Raw genomic sequence first — 20,174 nt, 5'->3', positions numbered from 1 at the left:
ATATTGACAGCTTGTCTTGAGAAAAACATAGTTATGGAAAGGATAATTTTTCTAAAACAAAATGCCTTTTTCAAACTTCAGAGGCATTTTACCAGATGTGCAAGGACATGCATTATAAGCTAATTTTGTCCAAAAAGTCTTTACTAGACCCTGATGCAATAGAAGTCTGTTGTTGTAAAATAACTGTGCAACAAAAATGAAGTCAAGATAATTTAGCATGCTTGAAACAACTTTTGAAGTAGAATCTAGAAGAAAACTATGGGGTGATATCCCAACTCCCATGTAATATTCTTGAATTCTGTTTCACCTGGTGTTTCTGTAACTCTTGTTACAATATTTGTTGTCCAAAACTCATTCCTTTAAACTCAGAACTTTCATTGTTCTCTAAATTGCTAAAATGAGAGTGAGATTATTCATGCCTTGGCTGGGTTTTGTTTTCAAGTTAACTGCTGAGGTTTCTGAAGAAGCATCCACTCAGTACGTCCATATCACAGAGGCTGGAGAAGATGTTCAAGGCACTCAAGCTGCTGTAGCTGCGTTACAGAACCTTAGATATACTCCTGAGAATGGTAAGTTACCCTTTTTAGATTGGAACACAAAATATATCTTTTTTCATAAATATCTAATTCTTTTGAGTATACTGGGCAATATATGATCTCCTGTGAAACTATTAAAAATGATGAAATTTGTCATCCAGAACTTACTTCTGGGGGTTATATATTTCTTTGAGGATAAATAATGAGAAATCACCATTCTTTATGAATTTCTATATCCTTAAGTCATTAATACTTATCACACTCTGTTTTCCACTTTATTACTAGGTGTGTGGAATTTCCTGCCTGTATTATTAAATATATTGTGAAATCAGCTATCTTGGCAGAGTAGATGGTGTGTATCTAATGGCAATTCTCTAGCTATTATTTTTCTCCCTGCTTAAGTCAGCCAGACTGCAGAAGTGACACGGTGGAATAGCTCATTTACCATGTTCCCAAGACAGTACTAACAAACTTAATTCTGATGGTACACAAAACTAAGTAAGCTATTCTGTATGAGATTGAGGAAGAACAAGAGTGCGATTAGATAATGATTGCTAAGTGGGAAATAACAAAAACTGGAAGAAAAGAAAAAATGTCCAGGTTTCTGAGAGTGTTAAAACATCAGAGACTAGAGTAGGTGTTCATACATTTTGTTTTTATGTATATAAATAAATGCATTGGTTATCAGAAGATAGCATTTTAGAATTGTTTACCATTGTGGTCTTTATAGTTCATAATACAGATACATTTCAAAAACTCCCACTTTTAATGGAATTTCCAAGCATGTGGCAATTAAATTACGTTACTGACAATTTCTGCATATTATTTTATTTTAATGACTGGGAATTCTAAATGAGTAAAAACCTCTTGAGAACTTTTCTTAAGCTTTTGTATATTTAAATTAAAATAAACATGATCATGGGATATGCTGTACATAACAGTTTTGATTTTAAGCATGAGACTGTAGTTTTCAGAGTAGAATGGTTTGCTTTTTAGTGCATCCAACTACAGACACTCTTCTAGCATATTCCCTCTAGGTATGAAAAACAGTAGTATCTTGTCTAAAGGCAGTTACATAGAAAAAAACCTAAAGCAAGCAAACATTTTTCAGTACTCAGATAAACTTGTTTCTTACGTAGATAACGAAATATAACTACTTTCTGTTTGAAGTGAAATTATCTGACCTAGATCCCCATCACAGTATCAGCCTCAATTTGAAAGGGTTTGGGGTTAAGAGATGAGCTTTATTCTATTTACTGTCTCTTTCCTAGTTTCTACAGTGATTACAGGAAATATAAGGCAGCTTTAACATGACCCTAACAGTTTCTTTCTTTTTCTGATATACCTCTCATTGGACATGTGGGAATGGTGAGCCACAGAAGGGGAATTCATATTCCTGCATAACAAAAAACATTTTCGAGCATCCAAATCTTTCCTTTTCACACTTTGGGAGAAGTGAGAGTACAACTATGTATGGGGTTTTTCTTGTAAAGTTGCCTTTCCTTTGGCAGGGCTACACACATCAAGAGGATTTTAAAAAAAAAAAAAAAAAAGGGGCAAACATTTTCTGATCCCATGCTTATAAAATGATAAGCATGAGCTCTCTCAAGCAATTAACTTTTCCCTTGAGCATGTTAGTGATAACAGTACTTCTTTTAGGTTGAGGCGTATTGCAGATGGCCAGACAGATGGTAAACACAGGTTTGTAATATACCAAATAGCTGTTGTGGTTATAGGTATAGAGTTCAGGTTCTGTTTAAGCTGAATGTCTGGCAAATACACATTTGGATTTGTGAAGTCTTGCAGCTTCCTAATTTACAGTTACTGCTATGAGTTGTACCTATTGTTTGTTTATTCAGTGTATTCTTTTAGATCTCTTTCAAATAGGCATAAAAATGATCAGTGTGCCTTCACTTGCTGATTCATGCATTCCTCGGGCAAATTTGTTTTGTGAATACTTTCCTGCCATAGATCTATTATTAAAGTGTCATGTTATTGAGCTATTTGAAATTTATAAACAGCACTGTGAGTCAGGGTTAAGGCAGGAGGGGAAAGAGTGCCTGTAGCACTTAGATTCACATACCCTTAGAGCAGTTTCACTGTAATGATCTTATGGTTACTGTCTTTCTGATAAGGTGAAAGACTTGATCCAACAGCTGTAAACATCCTGCAGCAAATCATTGAGTTGGGTTCGGAAACCCATGATGCCACTGCAGTTGCTTCTGTAGTTACCATGGCACCTGGCACGGTGACAGTGGTAAAGCAGGTAAGAGCTCTTTTCTTCTCTAAACCAGCTATATTTAATTTTCATATATTTATTGTGAAATTAGTATTATTTTGCAAGGGCTAAATTTTGGATGACTGTGCAAGACACGTATAGATTTTTTCCTAAACTAATTTGTTACTACGTGTTGTGTGTATGTGTGTTTATATACCCACACACATATGTGTTTATACATATATATTCATATATGTTTATACATATAAAAATGAATACATTTTTGCATGTATATAAAATATGAATGAACAAATACACATATATATGTACGTGTGTGTGTGAAAATACTGTTTTTTTTTTTCTAGCAGGTGTGTTCAGGCTTTTTAAAATAACATACCTGCATTGTGCATGGGCACTTAGTTCCATTGTCAACTAAAAGAATCAGGAGGTCCTTGGCACAGCATTCATCCAGATACAGAAGAGCATGAAAGGGCGTTGCTTGTGCAGAACTGTGTGTGCTCTGCAACCGTAGTGCTGTAGGACCATACCCAAAGATGAACCATTGTCGTTAGTTGTTGCAGTGCTGTCCTGTGGCTGAAGTTTGACAGACTTGTGGGGTCCTAAAGTCATGTACCCTGGGGATGAATGAGACTTCTCAGTCTGAGTTCACACTGCCTTTCTAATGAGGGTTGCAACACAAGTGATCTGCAAGCGTGTAACAGCTCCGAGAAGAAAATTGCAGGTGCTCCTTACAGCAGTTGCTTATGTGAGAAAAAAGTTAGCGTAGCCTCCCACATTTGGGATAAATAAAGAAAAATTCAATTGAGTTGTAGTTGGTTGAAAAGATCTGTAGTTAATTTTGTTGTTACCAGGGAAATTGCACAAGACCAGAAGATAAATATAAAAAAAAAAGTGTATAAGATTGATTGTTAATTTCAGATGTCGTGGTTTAACCCCAGCTGGCAACTAAGCACCGCACAGCCGCTCGCTCACTCTCCGCCGGTGGGATGGGGGAGAGAATCAGAAGAGTAAAAGTGAGAAAACTCATGGTTGAGATAAAGGTAGCTTAGTAGGGAAAGCAAAAGCCACACATGCAAGCAAAGCAAAACAAGGAATTCATTTACTACTTCCCATCGGCAGGCAAGTGTTCAGCCATCTCCAGGAAAGCAGGGCTCCATCACGCGTAATGGTTACTTGGGAAGACAAACGCCATCACTCCGAACGTCCCCCTTTCCTCCTTCTTCCTCCAGCTTTATATACTGAGCATGACATCATATGGTATGGAATAGCCCTTTGGTCAGTTGGGGTCAGCTGTCCTGGCTGTGTCCCCTCCCAGCTTCTTGTGCACCTGGCAGAGCATGGGGAGCTGAAAAGTCCTTGACTTAGTATAAGCACTACTTAGCAACAACTAAAACATCTTTGTATTAGCAACACTGTTTTCAGCACAAATCCAAAACTTAGCCCCATATTAGCTACTATAAAGAAAATTAACCCTATCCCAGCCAAAACCAGCACATCAGGCTTTTGCACTAATTCTCTTTCCAGAAAAATGGTGGATTCAACTGATAATTAAGTGACATAATTTGTGGTAGGCAATATAATTCCTCTTAAAATGAGACAAACCTTATAAGAAACTGGTAGAAGCAAATTTAATGTATGTATATTTTTCTTGAAGTTTGGTATTGCCCAGTTTTTGCTAAAAATATTTGCAATATACACTATTACTAAAGCACTTCAGAAATTAAGAATGATAAGATATACAAAATCAGTAAGTAAAAGGAAATAATTTTCAATTTGAGGTGGCTATTGAGTATAAACATCAAGACTTTTGCTCAGTATTTCTTCCTCACAGGTGCCTGCTAACTTCGTTGCTGACATTTTATGTTTCTCCTCACAGTGTTCTCCAAGCTCCACTTGTTCTTCCTGTTTCATCATACCTCCCTGCTTATCCCTTTTCTCATTCTGTTCATTGATTCACTGGGGTCTCTGCATTCAATGTGGTTGATAGGTGAGGGAAGGACAGTACATGAGAAGCCTTAAATTCCTGAAGACTTTAAGTAACTCCTTTTGTTTAAATGAACCGAAACTCTGATTATTCTGAGTGCTAGGACTAACTTTTGAGTTCAGTATTTTTTTGTAGCGTTGTGAATGTTGAATTCATGAGAGCTCCGTAGAAGTGGGAAGTCCGTAGTCTGTGAAGGCACTATTTGGATAATTCCTAAACTTGCTGCCTAAATGTCAGGAAGACAAGGCAGAATTTCAAGACAAAGCATTTTGATATGTTCCTTTGCATTTTGATTAGAAACCACGTAAGATTTTTTTGGTTTTTTTGAAGAATAACAGATCCAGATTTGGAAACTAATTTCAGTCATTAAAGAGAAGAGACATTTTAGTCCTATTATGTGTAAGTTTCAAAACAACTTTAACAGTAAAGTCACTGCCGACATGCACGCTGTGCTATACATATGACCTATTTAAGGGTTGAATGCAGTATTAGCCATTGGTATTTGTCTGTACTGTCTGTCAATATTATTGAAATCTGTTCGTCCCTTAAAAATGCATCTTTTGAGGCCCTTCTACTAAAAGTGTAGGAGAAAGCGACTATTGAAGTAGCAGCTGCCAAGGAGAAATTACGTTTTGATATCTGAATGTTATACTTAAAAAATACATAATTAAAAACATTCAGTGATTCTTCTTCCTCCAAGTGTTAAATCTGATCAATGTCTGATTCATCTTAAAATCTATCGTCTTCCTTGTTAGACTGTCTGAATTTGCTGATAGCTTTTTGTAAGTAAATGTTTATATTCCAAATTCGTTTTCTCCCTCACTTTAATCCATATTTCTAGCCTTTTGAGTTTACAAGCTGCTAAGCATTGAGCACTTCTTTTTCCCTTGCCTTGTATACATCAATGACTCTCACTGGTCTGATGTCAAACTGTTACAAGCTCCACTCCTATATGAAATCAAATATTGAATTCTCAGAGCACAGAATCTCTTTGCTGCTTTTCTTTTTCGTTTTCTCCTCCGCTGCCCCCCGCCTTAGAGTCTTGTTAATATAAAACACCTTTTTTCCCTTAACTTGAAGTTGCACAGAAGCAAAATCAGTGAAGAATTTAAGTACATCTCAAGCTGAGTGATCTTGTGTTAGCTCTGTTTATGCTGGATTTTACTAATGCCTTACTTTGTTGCTCGAAGCACCGTTCCTCTATTAACGTGTTTCTTGTGTGTACTGGAATGCCTGCTCGTTCCTTTCTCTGGTAGCCTCAGTGACTTTCCACTTTGTGTGTGCAGAAGTGTGCAGACCTGTGATTTCCCAGGGGAGGATCAGGGGGCACTATGCCTGCTGACAGCTGGCTGACTGCTTAGTTACCTTTAGTGGGCTTTATGGAAGTAGAGCAAGGGCCAAGGGAGGTCTGTACATGACGATGATTTTAATTTTAACTTTTAAATTATCTTTTAATTTGTTCTCTTTTTAATTGTTTTCTCCTTTCATTTTTCTCTTTTAATTTTTTCTCTTTTAATTTTCTGTATAAATCAGTGTTTTATGAAAGTCTGTTTGATCTGTTCTACAGCTTTAGTTAGTTTCCAGTTCTTGTCTTCCCACCAGAAGATTGCTTCAGAATTAAAGCCACGCCCATTTTCAATTTGAGGGAAAGAAGTCTTTAAATGTTAATAACGTGACTGTAATCCTCTCCTATTCAGAATTGTCAGCTTTTCTTTTTTCTTCAATACTGAGTTGCTTTCTGTGGGATATCACTCATTTGTACCTACGACTTTGTCAGGTTTTAATTATGCTGAGTTCCTAATTGTTAACCTTGAAGTGATCTTAAGACATGTTCATATTTCACTTTCCTATTGGAAAATTTATTCCACACTTTATTCTGTGACCTTCAGCTTCTCTTGTGGATTGTGAGACAAAAAATTCATTCAGGGTGTCAGCAATATATCAGCATCATCTGTCACTGAATTTCCACTCTTGTTCTTTAATGGCCTCACTGAGTCCTTGCTTAGCAGCTTGGTTCCATTTTTTTCCTTAACAACATTTATTGTGGTTGTTCTGATTTCTGTGCTGTTATGTTGGTTTTTTTCTTTTTCTCTAAGGACATACATTATCCAGTTTTTTCTTCAGTTCTTACCTTCATATCTCATTTTTAGCTAGCCCTTGCAAGTTGTCTTCATATTTCTGTATTTGCACCAAGAAATTTCTTCTAAATCCTCAATTATTAGAACGTTTTAAAAGTATTTTTTGCTGTAAATGTTACACTGTATTGTTGCTGTCTTTGTCTTCCATTTTCTTCCTGGAACTTTTCTCCCACAGCTGTCTTCTTCCTTACTTTTCACCCATCAGGTGCCGTTTACACTTGGTCCTTAAAATAATGTGTGAATCCAGATGTATCTATCAGTAATGCTGCCATCTTCATGCTTTAGCATTTCCCCTAACCTGTGTGCAGTACTTGTAGTGTTTCAGGTTAATGCAAGACTTTTGCCTGCAGAAACAAACTCTGTCTTTATCCGTAACTCCTTTCAGCATATTGCAAGATGTCCAGTGTATTAGCTAGATCTGACTGGTATTTTTAAAATTGTTTTCTACTAAGTCACAAGACAGAAAGTATAGCATGTTTGAGGTGTTCTTCTATTAAATTATTGTTCTGGGTTGCATGTAGTCTTATTGCAAGTATCTTAAATCACGAGTACACATTATAATGGAGGTGAAATCAAGATTAGATTGTCTGTTCAAAGCCCCAAGCTCCTGAATTGGGTGTTGAGAAGAAAAAAATTTCAGTTCTGACTTTGGAAACTTTATATTTTTTGTTCATAGGAATGATTTTATAAAAGAAGACACTTTGACAACAGAACAATAACCAGTCCCAGCCTGAATCGGGATTCAGGTTATGATTTTAAACCCAAAAATGCAAAGTTAGCCGTATTTAGCTTGGATTATGATTGGAAAATAGGAATCATTGTTGGCTCTGTTAGCGTCATGTGTACGAGGCCTTTCAAAGGTGGTGTCTAGAGCCCGAGATGACTGTAGCTCATTCTTGCCTGGGAGTCAGTATACTAGCCTGTTATCAAAGCTAAACTTTTTCTGGCGTCTAATTTGGGAGAAATCTTGTTGCATGACAGCTATGAAAACATACAGCTGCTAAGGAACATAATACACACCAAATGCCCGAGACAAAAAGTTAATAATGGTGAAATTTTACCAGTATGATCTGAGATTGGCAAAAATCCACCCTGAAGCTTTGATCACAGCATGCAGGAGAAGTGTATCCTTGTCAGTTTGAGTCCTTTTCAGTTACTAGTGATCCAGTCTGGATCTCCTTCTGACAGAGCTAATGAAGGTATTTCTTTATGGCATGATATTGGAGTTGTTCTGCACAGCTTAAAGACCAAAAAAAGTAGCAAGGTGGGGAAAAGGCGAGAACAAAGAGTGCTAAGTTTGAAGAATATCTAGGAAAGAGGCTAATAAATGCTTATAAAAGGCAGGAACTACTGTTCATAGTGGATGGTAAACACAGACAAGAAATTGGGGAGAAAGCAGTTTTGTGGGAAAGAGCACATAGCAAGGTGGAAGGACTGGAAATGTAAAACAAGTCACTTTACTTTCTGCGCGTTTGACTTTCTGTGTCCTATTACAGACATACTTTTGCCCCCATGCCTTAGGGCAGAGATTGATTCATTTGGTTTTTTGTTTATTTTGCTAGCAGAGGCTGTTCAGTCCATTATTTATATAGGTGGACTATTTTCCTAGCTCATGTGCTGAATATAAAGGCAGGATTGGAGGATGAGCAGTCGTGCCAGTATCACAGCCGCCCTCAATTTACAGTGTCTGCAGATCTGTGTTCAAAGACTTGTTTTTCACACAATATATCTGTATGTAGACTAGAACATAGAGAGAGAGAGAGTGTTTAACTAAAAACTACCTTGATGTATAGTTATTTCAGTTAGCATGTACATCAAATAAGTATATGAATTGATCCTGAATAAGAAGTTTGTTCCAAATTAAACATTTGTTTGATTTAAATACTGAGTTTCTTGTGAAGAAACATTTCCCTCAGAAATGAGCACTCCTGTTATCTTAGTTTTTGCAGAGGGGACTCCTTCAGTATGTAGTGGCTGTAAATTATTGCCCAGTGAGACAAGATTCAAAGTGCATTTTCTTGGTTTCACAATACGAACATCCTTGAAAGCTTATTTCCTGAATCCCTCACTGCATTGACCAGAACATAAGAAGAGTTGCCCCTTCTTGGTCTGTGTCCATCAACTCCAGTTTTTGTTACAGTTGTTGCTCCTCCGTTTCCGGTGCTTGTTAGCAGGAATGTGTAATGGTAGCAAGATACTTTCTGTTTTAATTAATTTATTTTTCATAAATGCAGTGTATTACTTGTACCAAATCTCTTTGAAGCAAAAGATAGAAACTATGTATGGTTCTTTGTCCGAATTTGAATTTTTCTTTTTGCCTCAAATTACTGAACTGGAGCAGTAGATTTCTGGATTCCTAGTGTCAACCAAAGTTCTAAATCAGTATACTATAGTAACCAGTTAAATTTGGTTGCATGTTACCTGATTTTCGGACCTTTTTCATTTAGATACTGATAGACAAATGTGCTGCTAATTTGCCATGTTTAGGCCTGTAATATATTTTGTGTGTCATACCGGACCAGAGATTATTGTCTTGATGTGAGAAACTCATCAGCAGATGATTGTGTAAAGCTTAAAATCTTTTCCTCAATTTTATTTTTCCTGTCTGAACAAGCCACTGAGATCCCTCTTCATTCAGAGCAAATCCTGACTGCCTCGTATACAGAGAACTGCTAGAGAGCAGAGCAGCAGTCTGTTCTAACAAAACAAAACCAACACCCAAAAAAACAACTAACCTATGCCCGTGGTCTTGTTCAACATGTCAACACCCTGTTCTTTTCCTTAATTTCTGATTCTTCTGAACAATATATCTGGGTGAGCACTGCAAACAGACATTTTCATGCACCTAACTTATAGCAAATCCAGAGCTTCACATGCTAAGTAATACACAGACGTTTGGCTTGCATTATCTTTGCAAAATTACATAGCCACTCTAGACAATCTTCTCCTGTCCCAGGTAAAGATTGCATCTATCCTCTAAAGTTTTCCTCTTGCTCTAGAGCCATCACTTCAAGCTCACTCTGAAGATGGCTAAGAAAATTGTATTAATCACTAATCATTATTTTTAATCACTAAGATGATTATATCAGTCTTTCTGCACAACTATTCATCAGTAGTCCGCTTTCTTTTTCAACCCTATGGGATGTAAGTCATTCCTGTTATTCAAGCCAGAAAGCTGATGTCCTCTTCAGGTAGGATTCTTGGGCCTTGCATGCAGCTGATGAGCTAAATGGTGCTGACTTATTCTGCATGACGCCTTTCATATGGTCTCTTATTTCAACCACTTGGCTAAAATGGTTGTCCAAGCCATCATTATTTTATGCTACAGTTAACTCTGATAGTCTTTTTTCTGACATTCACAGATTAAGTTTTGCCGCTTTTGTATTCTTTCAGAAAAATTCAAAGATTACTTTTCTCTGCCCCTCTTGACATCACCCTCTCTTATTCTGTTCACTTGATGTTCCTTTTTTCCCACATCAAACAAAACCTTGTTTTCATTTCCAAGGCTTTTTACTCCTTTCTGACTCTGTGTCCCATTTCTCATTAGCTGTAAAGATTTTGACTCCTACCTTTGCTCAGTCCATGAAGAATTAATTGCTCATTACTTTTTTCAAATAAGTTTCTTAATGCTTTCTTCCATATTGTACTTAGTTATGTGGATTTTTAATGAAGAACAATTTGTACCTCATTGCCTTCTCTCAATTACTCTTCAAAAATATGATGACAGTAATCTGTGGTTAGGCTACTGGTATATTGATACTAATGCCTGTCACACAAAACTACCACTCTCGCTTATGTTGTACTCCCCCACCTCCCTTCTTCTGGGTCTGCGTACTGTCTCTTGTTTTATATTGAAATTATAAGGCCTTTGGGGCATGAAATACTTTTTGCATGTAGCACACCAGGTCCTGGTCCAAAGCACTACACTAATATTAAACAGTAAAGAGCAGTAATTGGCTGCTAAATTCTTTCTCTTTTTCTCCCATTCAGAAATAAGAGACAGAACTGACGTTCTTACTACCTCTGTAGATTGGAGTGTAGGGTTAACTCTATTCCTGAAAAGCATAGTAACCTGTTTTCAACCTAGACTTCTACATAATTTGCTCTGAAGAGTAAGTATATCAACTGTTTTACTAACTAAGCAGATCTTTATCAAGCTTAAGAAAACACTGGGTTTCCATGCATTTCACCCTTTATTTTAGTTCCTTTCATCCTTTTATTCTGTGATCTCTTCAGGCTCCAGTAAAATCCTACCATGGTAACAGTCACTTTCTTCAAAGTGACAGCGGGTAGCAGTGCACACCAAAGATTACACATCAGCTTTAAGCTGATCACAGGACAGAATTTTATAGTGTAACACATCTTCAAAAATAAATATCTAATAATATTAGCATGGCTGTCATGTCAAAGGCTATTGCACGTTGTACTTCAGCAACACACCTTTTATTTCAGTCTGGCTCTGATTTGTAGCTACGTGATGCTGGGTGCTGGTGTTCATCTAGAAAATTTGCCAATACATGGAGTTATATATAGGTTGATTGTCAAGTTTGCGGTTGCTTTAGGACATAGAGCAATTTGATGCTTAATGTGACAGTACCATCAAAGGAAAGTTTTAACTGGGGCAGGTGGCCCTGTTTTCTCAGCCTCTATGCAGTTCTTGTAATCTGTGTAACATATAGATAAAATCTCATGTCAAGATTACTGTCCTGTTAGAGCTCTTGAAATGATGGCAGTGTTGCAGTACTTCCTCAGAAGGAGATCTGGTGATACAGCGTTTCACCAGATGAGTGAAGTTGCCAGTCGCAGTCTCTCTGTCAGGATATATTCAACCAGACAATTGCTAAAACATGACCAGTATGAAGATTTGTTTGCCACCTTGCACTTTTTATTTTATGCAAAGCAAGTCTTCCATATTCAAATCTCTTATTATTCTGAAACTACTGTGCGCCAGATTGTTTTGTAGCTCATTATAGAGGTTCATATGATCAAATTACGGTGTTTTCTGTGTGTGTCTTTGTGTGTTTTTCACACAATATATCTATATGTAAACTAGAACTGAGAGGGAGAGAGAGAGAGTTCGAATTATTTAAATGGCACTGAACAAAATGGTAGAGACAGTCCTGTAGGCACCAATGTAAGCTGGCACATCACATATCCAGGTGCTCTCTGTGATCTAGAATGCTTATATTCATCTTTCCTTTTAATCCTTTCTGTAGATATTTTGTATATTTTCTTACTGTGATGCCTTATGATATAAATGGGAGCATCTGTAACCTAGTGTAAGGTTTTGAAATCCTACAAGTTCTCTGTGATTAACTTTTCTTCTTCATGGTAAACTGACGGGCAGCATTCAATCCGAAATCAAGGGAGAGATTCTGTAGGGGATTTTGGGTCAAGCCCAGCAAGACTGTTTTAAACGCTATGGACCTGCAACTCCTGCTGACTTCAAAGAAAATTGAAGATATTCATTATTTCTCAGGGTGAGCTCTAGAATAAGAAAGCAGCTTTAGCATCTTACTGCAAATATTTTCTTTTATTCCTTTTCAGGGAAGGGAAGAACTATATTTTCCTTAATGGATTGAATTAATTTCTCTCAAATTAAAAAAAGACTTGCTTGTTTTGAGAGGAAGAGATTCCTCTAAGACATACCCATTTTTAATGTCATTTACATGTATTTGGGTGGTCCTCAGATATTTAAATTAAGAACATTTATAATTTAGAAATGTCGAGCTTCTTGTGAAGACACAGGGGTGAAAGTCCCATTGGCTTTTGTGAGAGACACGTTTAGCTAGTAACGAATATTTATGCAGGTACTGAATTGATTTAATATGCCAGCTGTGTGTGGCTTCAGCTTCTTGCTGTCATTCTTTAGCAAAGGATAAGCAGCCAGATGCTTTTCAGCTGGCTCTCAAACAGAAAAGAGGTCTTGGATGCTACTCTTCAAAAGATTTCAGATGCCAATAAAAAGAATTGAGTGTAGTGACTTTATTCATTCTGATGGCAGCTGTCCCACTGTTTCATCAATTTGAGGGATGTAAATTAACATTTTGAGATTATTCCCTGTGGAACAATCTAATAGGAACCAAGCAGAAGCATGTAAACATTGAACTGATTTGAAATGTAAATATCCAAAATAATGTGTTGATTTGTCAAACTAAAAGGATTACAGATAGCTGTCCAAAAAAGATACTGGAAGCTAGAAACACCAGAAATAAGGGCATTAGTCTTCTTTACCCTGCATGACAAGGGTAATAAAACCACATCGATAAAGTCAGGTAGGGAGGTTAAATTAACTTTGTTTATTGGCCATTTTCATTTCGACAGCATATAAAACTAAGTATTAGATTGCTGCTATTCAATTGAATGAGATTCTGGTTTCATTTCATTTTCGTGTCAACTATGCTTAATTTATTTTCCTTTCTTCATTATTTATGTACACTCACAAAACTATATTTAAAATTATTTATGGGTTTTGATTTAGAGTGACTAAAGTGAGACTGTACGAGATCCTTCTCAGACTGTGTTGTGCATTCTTGCAGCTCTTAGCAAATGCAGTGTAATTTTTCTGGCCTGAGGCATGTTGTCAGATGATTATGTATAGTGCACTAACACAGGAAAAGTTAGTGTATATTACATAATTAAAGGGCTAAATTTTAGACACCCCTATTTGTGTATTTGTTTGAGGATCTGTAGCATCAAGGGCTGTAATTGTGAGCTGATTCATAACAAGCTGTGAGATTTTAATTACCTACCATTTTTAACTGCAGCTTCCTATCTAAATTCGCTAGTGATTAGACTTTTGTCTGCCTATTATGATCTTCATTAGTAGATCTTGTGTATGTCCTTTCCTCTCATACAGGAGCTGACACTGGAGCAGGTAGCCTCAGGAAAGAGGACAAGACAGTTATGAAAACGGAGTCCTGTGGATGAATTCACAAGATTCCTATTGCTTTCAGTAGGACTTAGGTTTTCTTTAATAATTAAAAAAAAAAAAAAAAAAAAGAAGGGGTGCGTGGGAACAAGAGAAGAAAGTTAACAGTGCTATGTTTCTTTTCATGATTTAGCTCCTTGGTTTTCTAAGAGAGCCTCAGGCTTCCATGAGTAAAGGGTACTTTGGTGATACCCATATTTTGTGACAACATAAATTAGTTTTTCTGAAAGTGGTTGCAAATTTTATTGCGTTAAGACAAGCATCCAGCATCACCCACTTCTGTAGGATGTTGAGCTTGAACGTCAGCAGGAGCTGTTTAAAGTAACTTTCAATTAAAATGTTCAGATATGCTTGGTAAAAGAAACAGAACATGGAAAGGACTTCAGCCCATTCCTGTAGTTTTATCCCTATAATCTGAATCCTGTGCAACAAAGCCAGAGTCAGAATCAGTAGGTACGATTGTGCTCTTGCATTAAGGTCAGTGACAATGGCAAGATTCTCTTTACGTGTTAAAACTTTCACCGGATAAAATCCACATATATTTCATCAGTATATTACAGGCATACTGACTCTGGGACCTCTGAATAATTTAACACCTGAACATACTTGTTATTGTTCAAGAAAAAGCTTTGTATAACCTGATGAATTGAGTGAAAGTTCAAAGTGATATGAAGTCCTAAGGGGTTTGTGCATCTCTGAAATCTTCATCTGACAGATATTTTAAACAGAGACTAAAAAAGTTAAATGAAAAGTCAGCGTACAACAAAGGGAATGGTTGCTTAGGGAAAAAAAAAGAAATTAGACAAGAGCATCAGGAAAGCAAACATATAGAACTACTTTTTCTCCTTGCTGGTCTCTAAGGAGCCAAACACATGCTTGGAAGCTTTGCTGTAGTTCTTCCCTTCTGTTCCCGCTCCCCCCTTAAGCAGCAATACTGATGTTAATTATATTTCCTTGAACTTGATTGTTCTAATACTACTGTTTCCAAAACAATGTCGTATAAATGAGAATTGGAGAAGAACTTTTGAATCGGCTTCTAATTAAAAAAAAAATAGCCCCTTTCTAATTTACATAATTTACAGAATCACAGAATCGTATAGGTTGGAAAAGACCTTTGAGATCATCGAGTCCAACCGTAAACCTAACACTACCAAGACCACCACTACACCATGTCCCTAAGCACCTCATCCAAACGTCTTTTAAATACCTCCAGGCATGGCGACTCAACCACTTCCCTGGGCAGCCTGTTCCAATGCTTGATAGCCCTTTCTGTGAAGAAAAATTTCCTAATATCCAGTCTAAACCTCCCCTGGCACAACTTGAGGCCATTTCCTCTTGTCCTATCACTTGTTACCTGGGAGAAGAGACCGACCCCCACCTCTCTACAACCTCCTTTCAGGTAGCTGTAGAGAGCGATAAGGTCTCCCCTCAGCCTCCTTTTCTCCAGGCTAAACAACCCCAGTTCCCTCAGCCGCTCCTCATCAGACTTGTGCTCCAGACCCTTCACCAGCTTCGTTGCCCTTCTCTGGACACGCTCCAGCACCTCAATGTCCCTCTTGTAGTGAGGGGCCCAAAACTGAACACAGCATTCGAGGTGCAGCCTCACCAGTGCCAAGTACAGGGGCACGATCACTTCCCTAGTCCTGCTGGCCACACTATTTTTGATACAAGCCAGGATGCCATTGGCTTTCTTGGCCACCTGGGCACACTGCTGGCTCATATTCAGGCGGCTGTCAACAAACACCCCCAGGTCCTTTTCTGCCAGGCAGCTTTCCAGCCACTCTTCCCCAAGCCTGTAGCGTTGCATGGGGTTGCTGTGGCCCAAGTGCAGGACCTTGCACTTGGCCTTGTTGAACCTCATACAATTGACCTTGGCCCATCGATCCAGCCTGTCCAGGTCCCTCTGCAGAGCCTTCCTACCCTCCAGCAGATCAACACTCCCACACAACTTGGTGTCATCTGCAAACTTACTGAGGGCGCACTCGATCCCTTCGTCCAGATCATTGATAAAGATGTTAAACAGGACTGGCCCCAGTACAGAGCCCTGGGGAACACCGCTTGTGACCGGCCGCCAACTGGAGTAAACTCCATTCACCACCACTCTTTGCGCCCGGCCATCCAGCCAGTTCTTTACCCAGTGAAGAGTACACCCGTCCAAGCCATGAGCAGCCAGTTTCTCCAGGAGAATGCTGTGGGAAACCGTGTCAAAGGCTTTACTGAAGTCTAGGTAGACAACATCCACAGCCTTCCCCTCATCCACTAGGTGGGTCACCTTGTCATAGAAGGAGATCAGGTTGGTCAAGCAGGACCTGCCTTTCCTGAACCCATGCTGGCTGGGCTTGATCCCTTTGTTATCCTCTACATGGCGTGTGATAGCACTCAGGATGATCTGCTCCATCAGCTTCCCTGGCACCGAGTTCAGGCTGACAGGCCTGTAGTTCCCCGGGTCCTCCTTCCGGCCCTTCTTGTAGATGAGCGTCACATTTGCTAATCTTCTACACATTGTGGAATCTACCACGTTTGACCTATTCGTTTCAAAATCACTTACGAGTTCAGTGCTGCCAACAGCACACCATATACTGCTCTGAGATACAAGGGTACAGTCAGATCCAGTAAATTGATATCTATCAATCCTTTGTTCTCTTCTTATTACACTTCATATGGTTATTGGAAATACCATGGACTTTTGCTTTCCATCATGAGATGCAAGTGAGCCAGCAATTCTGTCTTCTTTCTCTGTTGTTTGTGTAAGTGGATGATTTATAGATGCACTTGATGATATGAAAAAATACTTGTTGGAGAGAATGTGACCTCCTACAAATTCAATCAGCTACTTTCTTACAGTGAGAAATAAACATGATTTCTCTCTGGAAGCTTACTTCATAAAACATTTGCTAAGCCTAAATGAAAGAGAAATAGGCCTTAACCAAAACAACCCATTTTCTGAAAAGAGAAGGAAGAGAGGATTTGATTAACTGCATGTTGCAGTTGCTGGTGGGTTGGCATTTATGATCCAGCAAATAAAACAGCTCTCTTCAATGAACACAGGGAGTGGTATTGTACTGAAAACATCTAACATATCTTTGCATATCAAAAAATTTTCTATTCCATTCTCTCCTCAAAAGTACATTATTTTATCACTAACACTTGAGAGAATGCATTTCCTCCACATGACATACAGTTTTCTGATGTGTTGTTACTGGCCTGGAATACCGTGCATAGGAATTTTGTATGGATCTGGTAAAGAATTAAGATTTGTTCTTGAATTCTAGTAAGTACTGTATTTTAATAATTGACAGACCGCTGTTTGAACTCTTTGAAATTCGATACCAAATTGTGTTGGTTTTTTTCTTTTTGACAAGAAGCAAAATGTTCGTAAAAATTCTGTTATCTTCACTTGTCCCTATCCTTTCAATAATGTAAAAATTGCTGCCTCAAAAACAGTAGGTCTTAGGGATCTATTTCAGTAATGTTTACATTTCACAGTTTTCTAATTAAAGTCCATTAAGGTTTACAATGAAATTTTTACTTCTATGAGCAATCAGTTGGCTAGGAAAAAAAAAGAAAGAAAAAGAAAGAAACAGGTACAGTAGATGTGTTTTCATGTGGTTTTTGGTGGATTCTCATCTCGGTGCTACTAGAGGAATTGTTTCACTTCAGATTTATTCAAATAAGAGCAGTTTTGAATGAGTGACTGCTGAGAGATTAAAGCTGTCCCCAAAGACCTATGTTCCTGGAACGTTGCAGCTCTCTGTGCATATGACTGAGATGCTGTGTTACTGCTTTCAGTATTCTGTCTAGCTATACACTTATTAATCAAAAGTGCTCACTACAAATTTTGTGTAAAACTGCCATTTTCTTTCAAAACTATCTGATTTCTAATTTCTGTGATGGATTTCCATTAATCATCACAATACCAGGTACTTATTGGAAAGGTGAAATTTCTGTAACCTCTTCAATTTCTCCTTAGGTAAAAGAAGAGGAGCAATCAGCCAATCACACTTTGATGATTCAAGAGACACTGCAGCAGGCTTCAGTGGAGCTGTCTGAACAGCATCACCTGGTAGTCTCATCAGATGAAGTGGAGGGAATTGAGACAGTGACTGTCTATACGCAGGGTGGAGAGGCTTCAGAATTCATAGTTTATGTTCAGGAAGCTATGCAGCCTGTAGAAGAACAAACTGTGGAACAATCGGTGCAGGAGCTCTAGAGAACAGTGTTCAAAGGAGATGGCTACTTAATTTGCCAAAGCCAAAAGTTTGGGGTTTTTTTTCCTAGCCAAAAGCAAGCAAGCTGACAAATTTTCAGTTAATTTGTGAAGTGAGATCTTGTTACTAGATAGTGATCTGACTGGTTAGATTGTATCAGTAACTTAGATATATTACGTACAAAACCTCCTCAGACTTTTTTTTTTTCCTAAAAAATGTTCATATTTTGAGGAAAAAGTATTCTTCCCTTTCTTAGAAGATCTCTCACTTGATTCCTGTAAATCCCCACAAATATTGTCTGTTCAAAACCGTGTTATCCCATGATAATAAAACATCTATAAAGGTAGCTAGAATGTCTAGAAAAGTCCATACATCCCATTTTATACATACTTAATATGTGCTCGACTTGACTGGAAGCAGAGTTGTTTTTTCTTTCAATTAGAAGGGCTTCTTATTTCTGAGTACATGCTTAGAATGTGTTTGCTTAGAGTTGTGGATCTAACCCAAACTAAGGCTCAAGACTTCAATTAGAAACATACCACGGATGGACTGTAGTTTGTACTTGTGAGATGATCCTTTGAGTTTGGGAGGTATTTAAAGCCATATATGATAATTCTGGGTACCAGTAGGATGACTGTTATTTAGATAATTGAATAACGATAACTCTTTCCATGCCACTGGATAAATACCTGTCCAGTACCACATGATGAAACCAAATCTGTCAAATCAATGAAGTATTCTTTTGTTTTTAAGAAAAAAAATTATATTCAGATGATTTGTAAATGCTATAAAAGATGTATGTTCATATGTTTTAAACAGACATGCTTGTAAATATGATTGTGTGAAAGAACTTGTACAAAAAACTCAAGTAAATATTGAAAAGATTCTAGATATTCTTAATTATGCATGTATATAGTTCCAGATTTTTCTTCATGAATCTTGAATTGTTTCTGATTTAATATTTTTAAATTTGAGCTATAAAAGTTATTAATTAATAACAAAATTGTCATGTTTTCTGCTGATGCTCTAATTTCTTAAGTGTTGGCTTCCCTTTCACAGCTAAGTAAAAAATGCTGTTTTGCATTGACTCTGACAAATTATTCCTCCAGTGAGTAGTCTCTAATCAAGAAAGTAGCATAATGAAGTCTAGGCGGACCTTTCTATGTGATTGAACTTATTTATGGGCATTCTGGGTAGAAAAGTGGAAAAAAGCTTTTGACTAAGTTGGTGTAATGAGGTGGGTGTCTGCCTCTTCTAAGTCTGCTGGGTTCTATTAATGCTATACAAAATCAGAGTTGCAAACATTTAGTGGTAGCGTCTCCCTTAACTGTGGTGATAGGGAATTTAAATTTCTTAATGGAAAAGAACTGAAAATCGTTTGACTTTGGTGGTAGCTATGTTTTCTCTGGTTTAATCTTGAAAGTGCACAAGAAGCCCCAGGGATGTTACATTTGCAGGATGGAGACCTTTTTGCCATTTGGTGTAACTGGGTGAAGCTGGTCACAAATGTCAGTGTTGATTTCTTCTATGTTCAGTAAACTTGACTAGAATGAGCCACGAAGTGTTTAATTACATTTGCAACATGATAGGAACTGATGCACCAAATGTATCACCTTGATTAATCTGCATAAGAAACTTTTTTTTTTTAATTACTTGTTAAAATTTGGTGTTGATTTGCAAGAATAATGCTTTCTATTATCTAAAAGAGAAGAAACCAGTCTGAAAAAGTTTTCTTAGAATTTATTGAAATATTCATGGCCCACTTGCTGTTCAAACCACATTTGGAAGAGCATCATGATCATATGTGGTAACAGCTATGTTCTTAACATAAAACCTTTCTGAATCAGTTCAACAATGTATTATTATCTGACTGTGGGGGGAAAACGGAAAAGTATTTTGCTATGCATCACTCAAGAATTCTTAAGTAAATTATTTCCAGATAGAGTCAGTACTTATGGCTATGAGAGGTGTGTCTGTATTTAGAGGAAGGGTTTTGGTTTTGGTTTTTTGTTTATTTTAATTCCAGTCTATCACGGCCATGCATCCCTACTGTAATTTGATTTATAGTTGATGAGTTATATCACATTTTCCTACACTAAAGCATAAACATTTTTGTGAAATTTCTGTATCCTTTTTTT

The 20,174-nt window shown here is 37.5% G+C and overlaps 1 protein-coding gene across 3 annotated transcripts in view; it reads left to right on the top strand.

Annotated features, from left to right (window-relative positions):
- Nucleotides 1–19,664, top strand: part of ZFAT (zinc finger and AT-hook domain containing) — a 149,009-nt gene extending 129,345 nt beyond the window's left edge. For all 3 annotated transcript variants that reach the window (XM_075495320.1, XM_075495318.1, XM_075495319.1), the window contains exons 14-16: nt 443–569; nt 2,672–2,802; nt 17,799–19,664. In XM_075495320.1, the coding sequence (XP_075351435.1) occupies nt 443–569; nt 2,672–2,802; nt 17,799–18,038 (498 nt within the window). In that variant the 3' untranslated portion in view covers nt 18,039–19,664. The remainder of the gene's footprint in view (nt 1–442; nt 570–2,671; nt 2,803–17,798) is intronic.
- The last annotated feature ends 510 nt before the right edge of the window (nt 19,665–20,174 follow it).

This window comes from Mycteria americana, chromosome 2 (genome assembly GCF_035582795.1).
Source record: "Mycteria americana isolate JAX WOST 10 ecotype Jacksonville Zoo and Gardens chromosome 2, USCA_MyAme_1.0, whole genome shotgun sequence".
Lineage (NCBI taxonomy): Eukaryota > Metazoa > Chordata > Aves > Ciconiiformes > Ciconiidae > Mycteria > Mycteria americana.
This window is presented reverse-complemented; position numbering and strand designations above follow the sequence as displayed.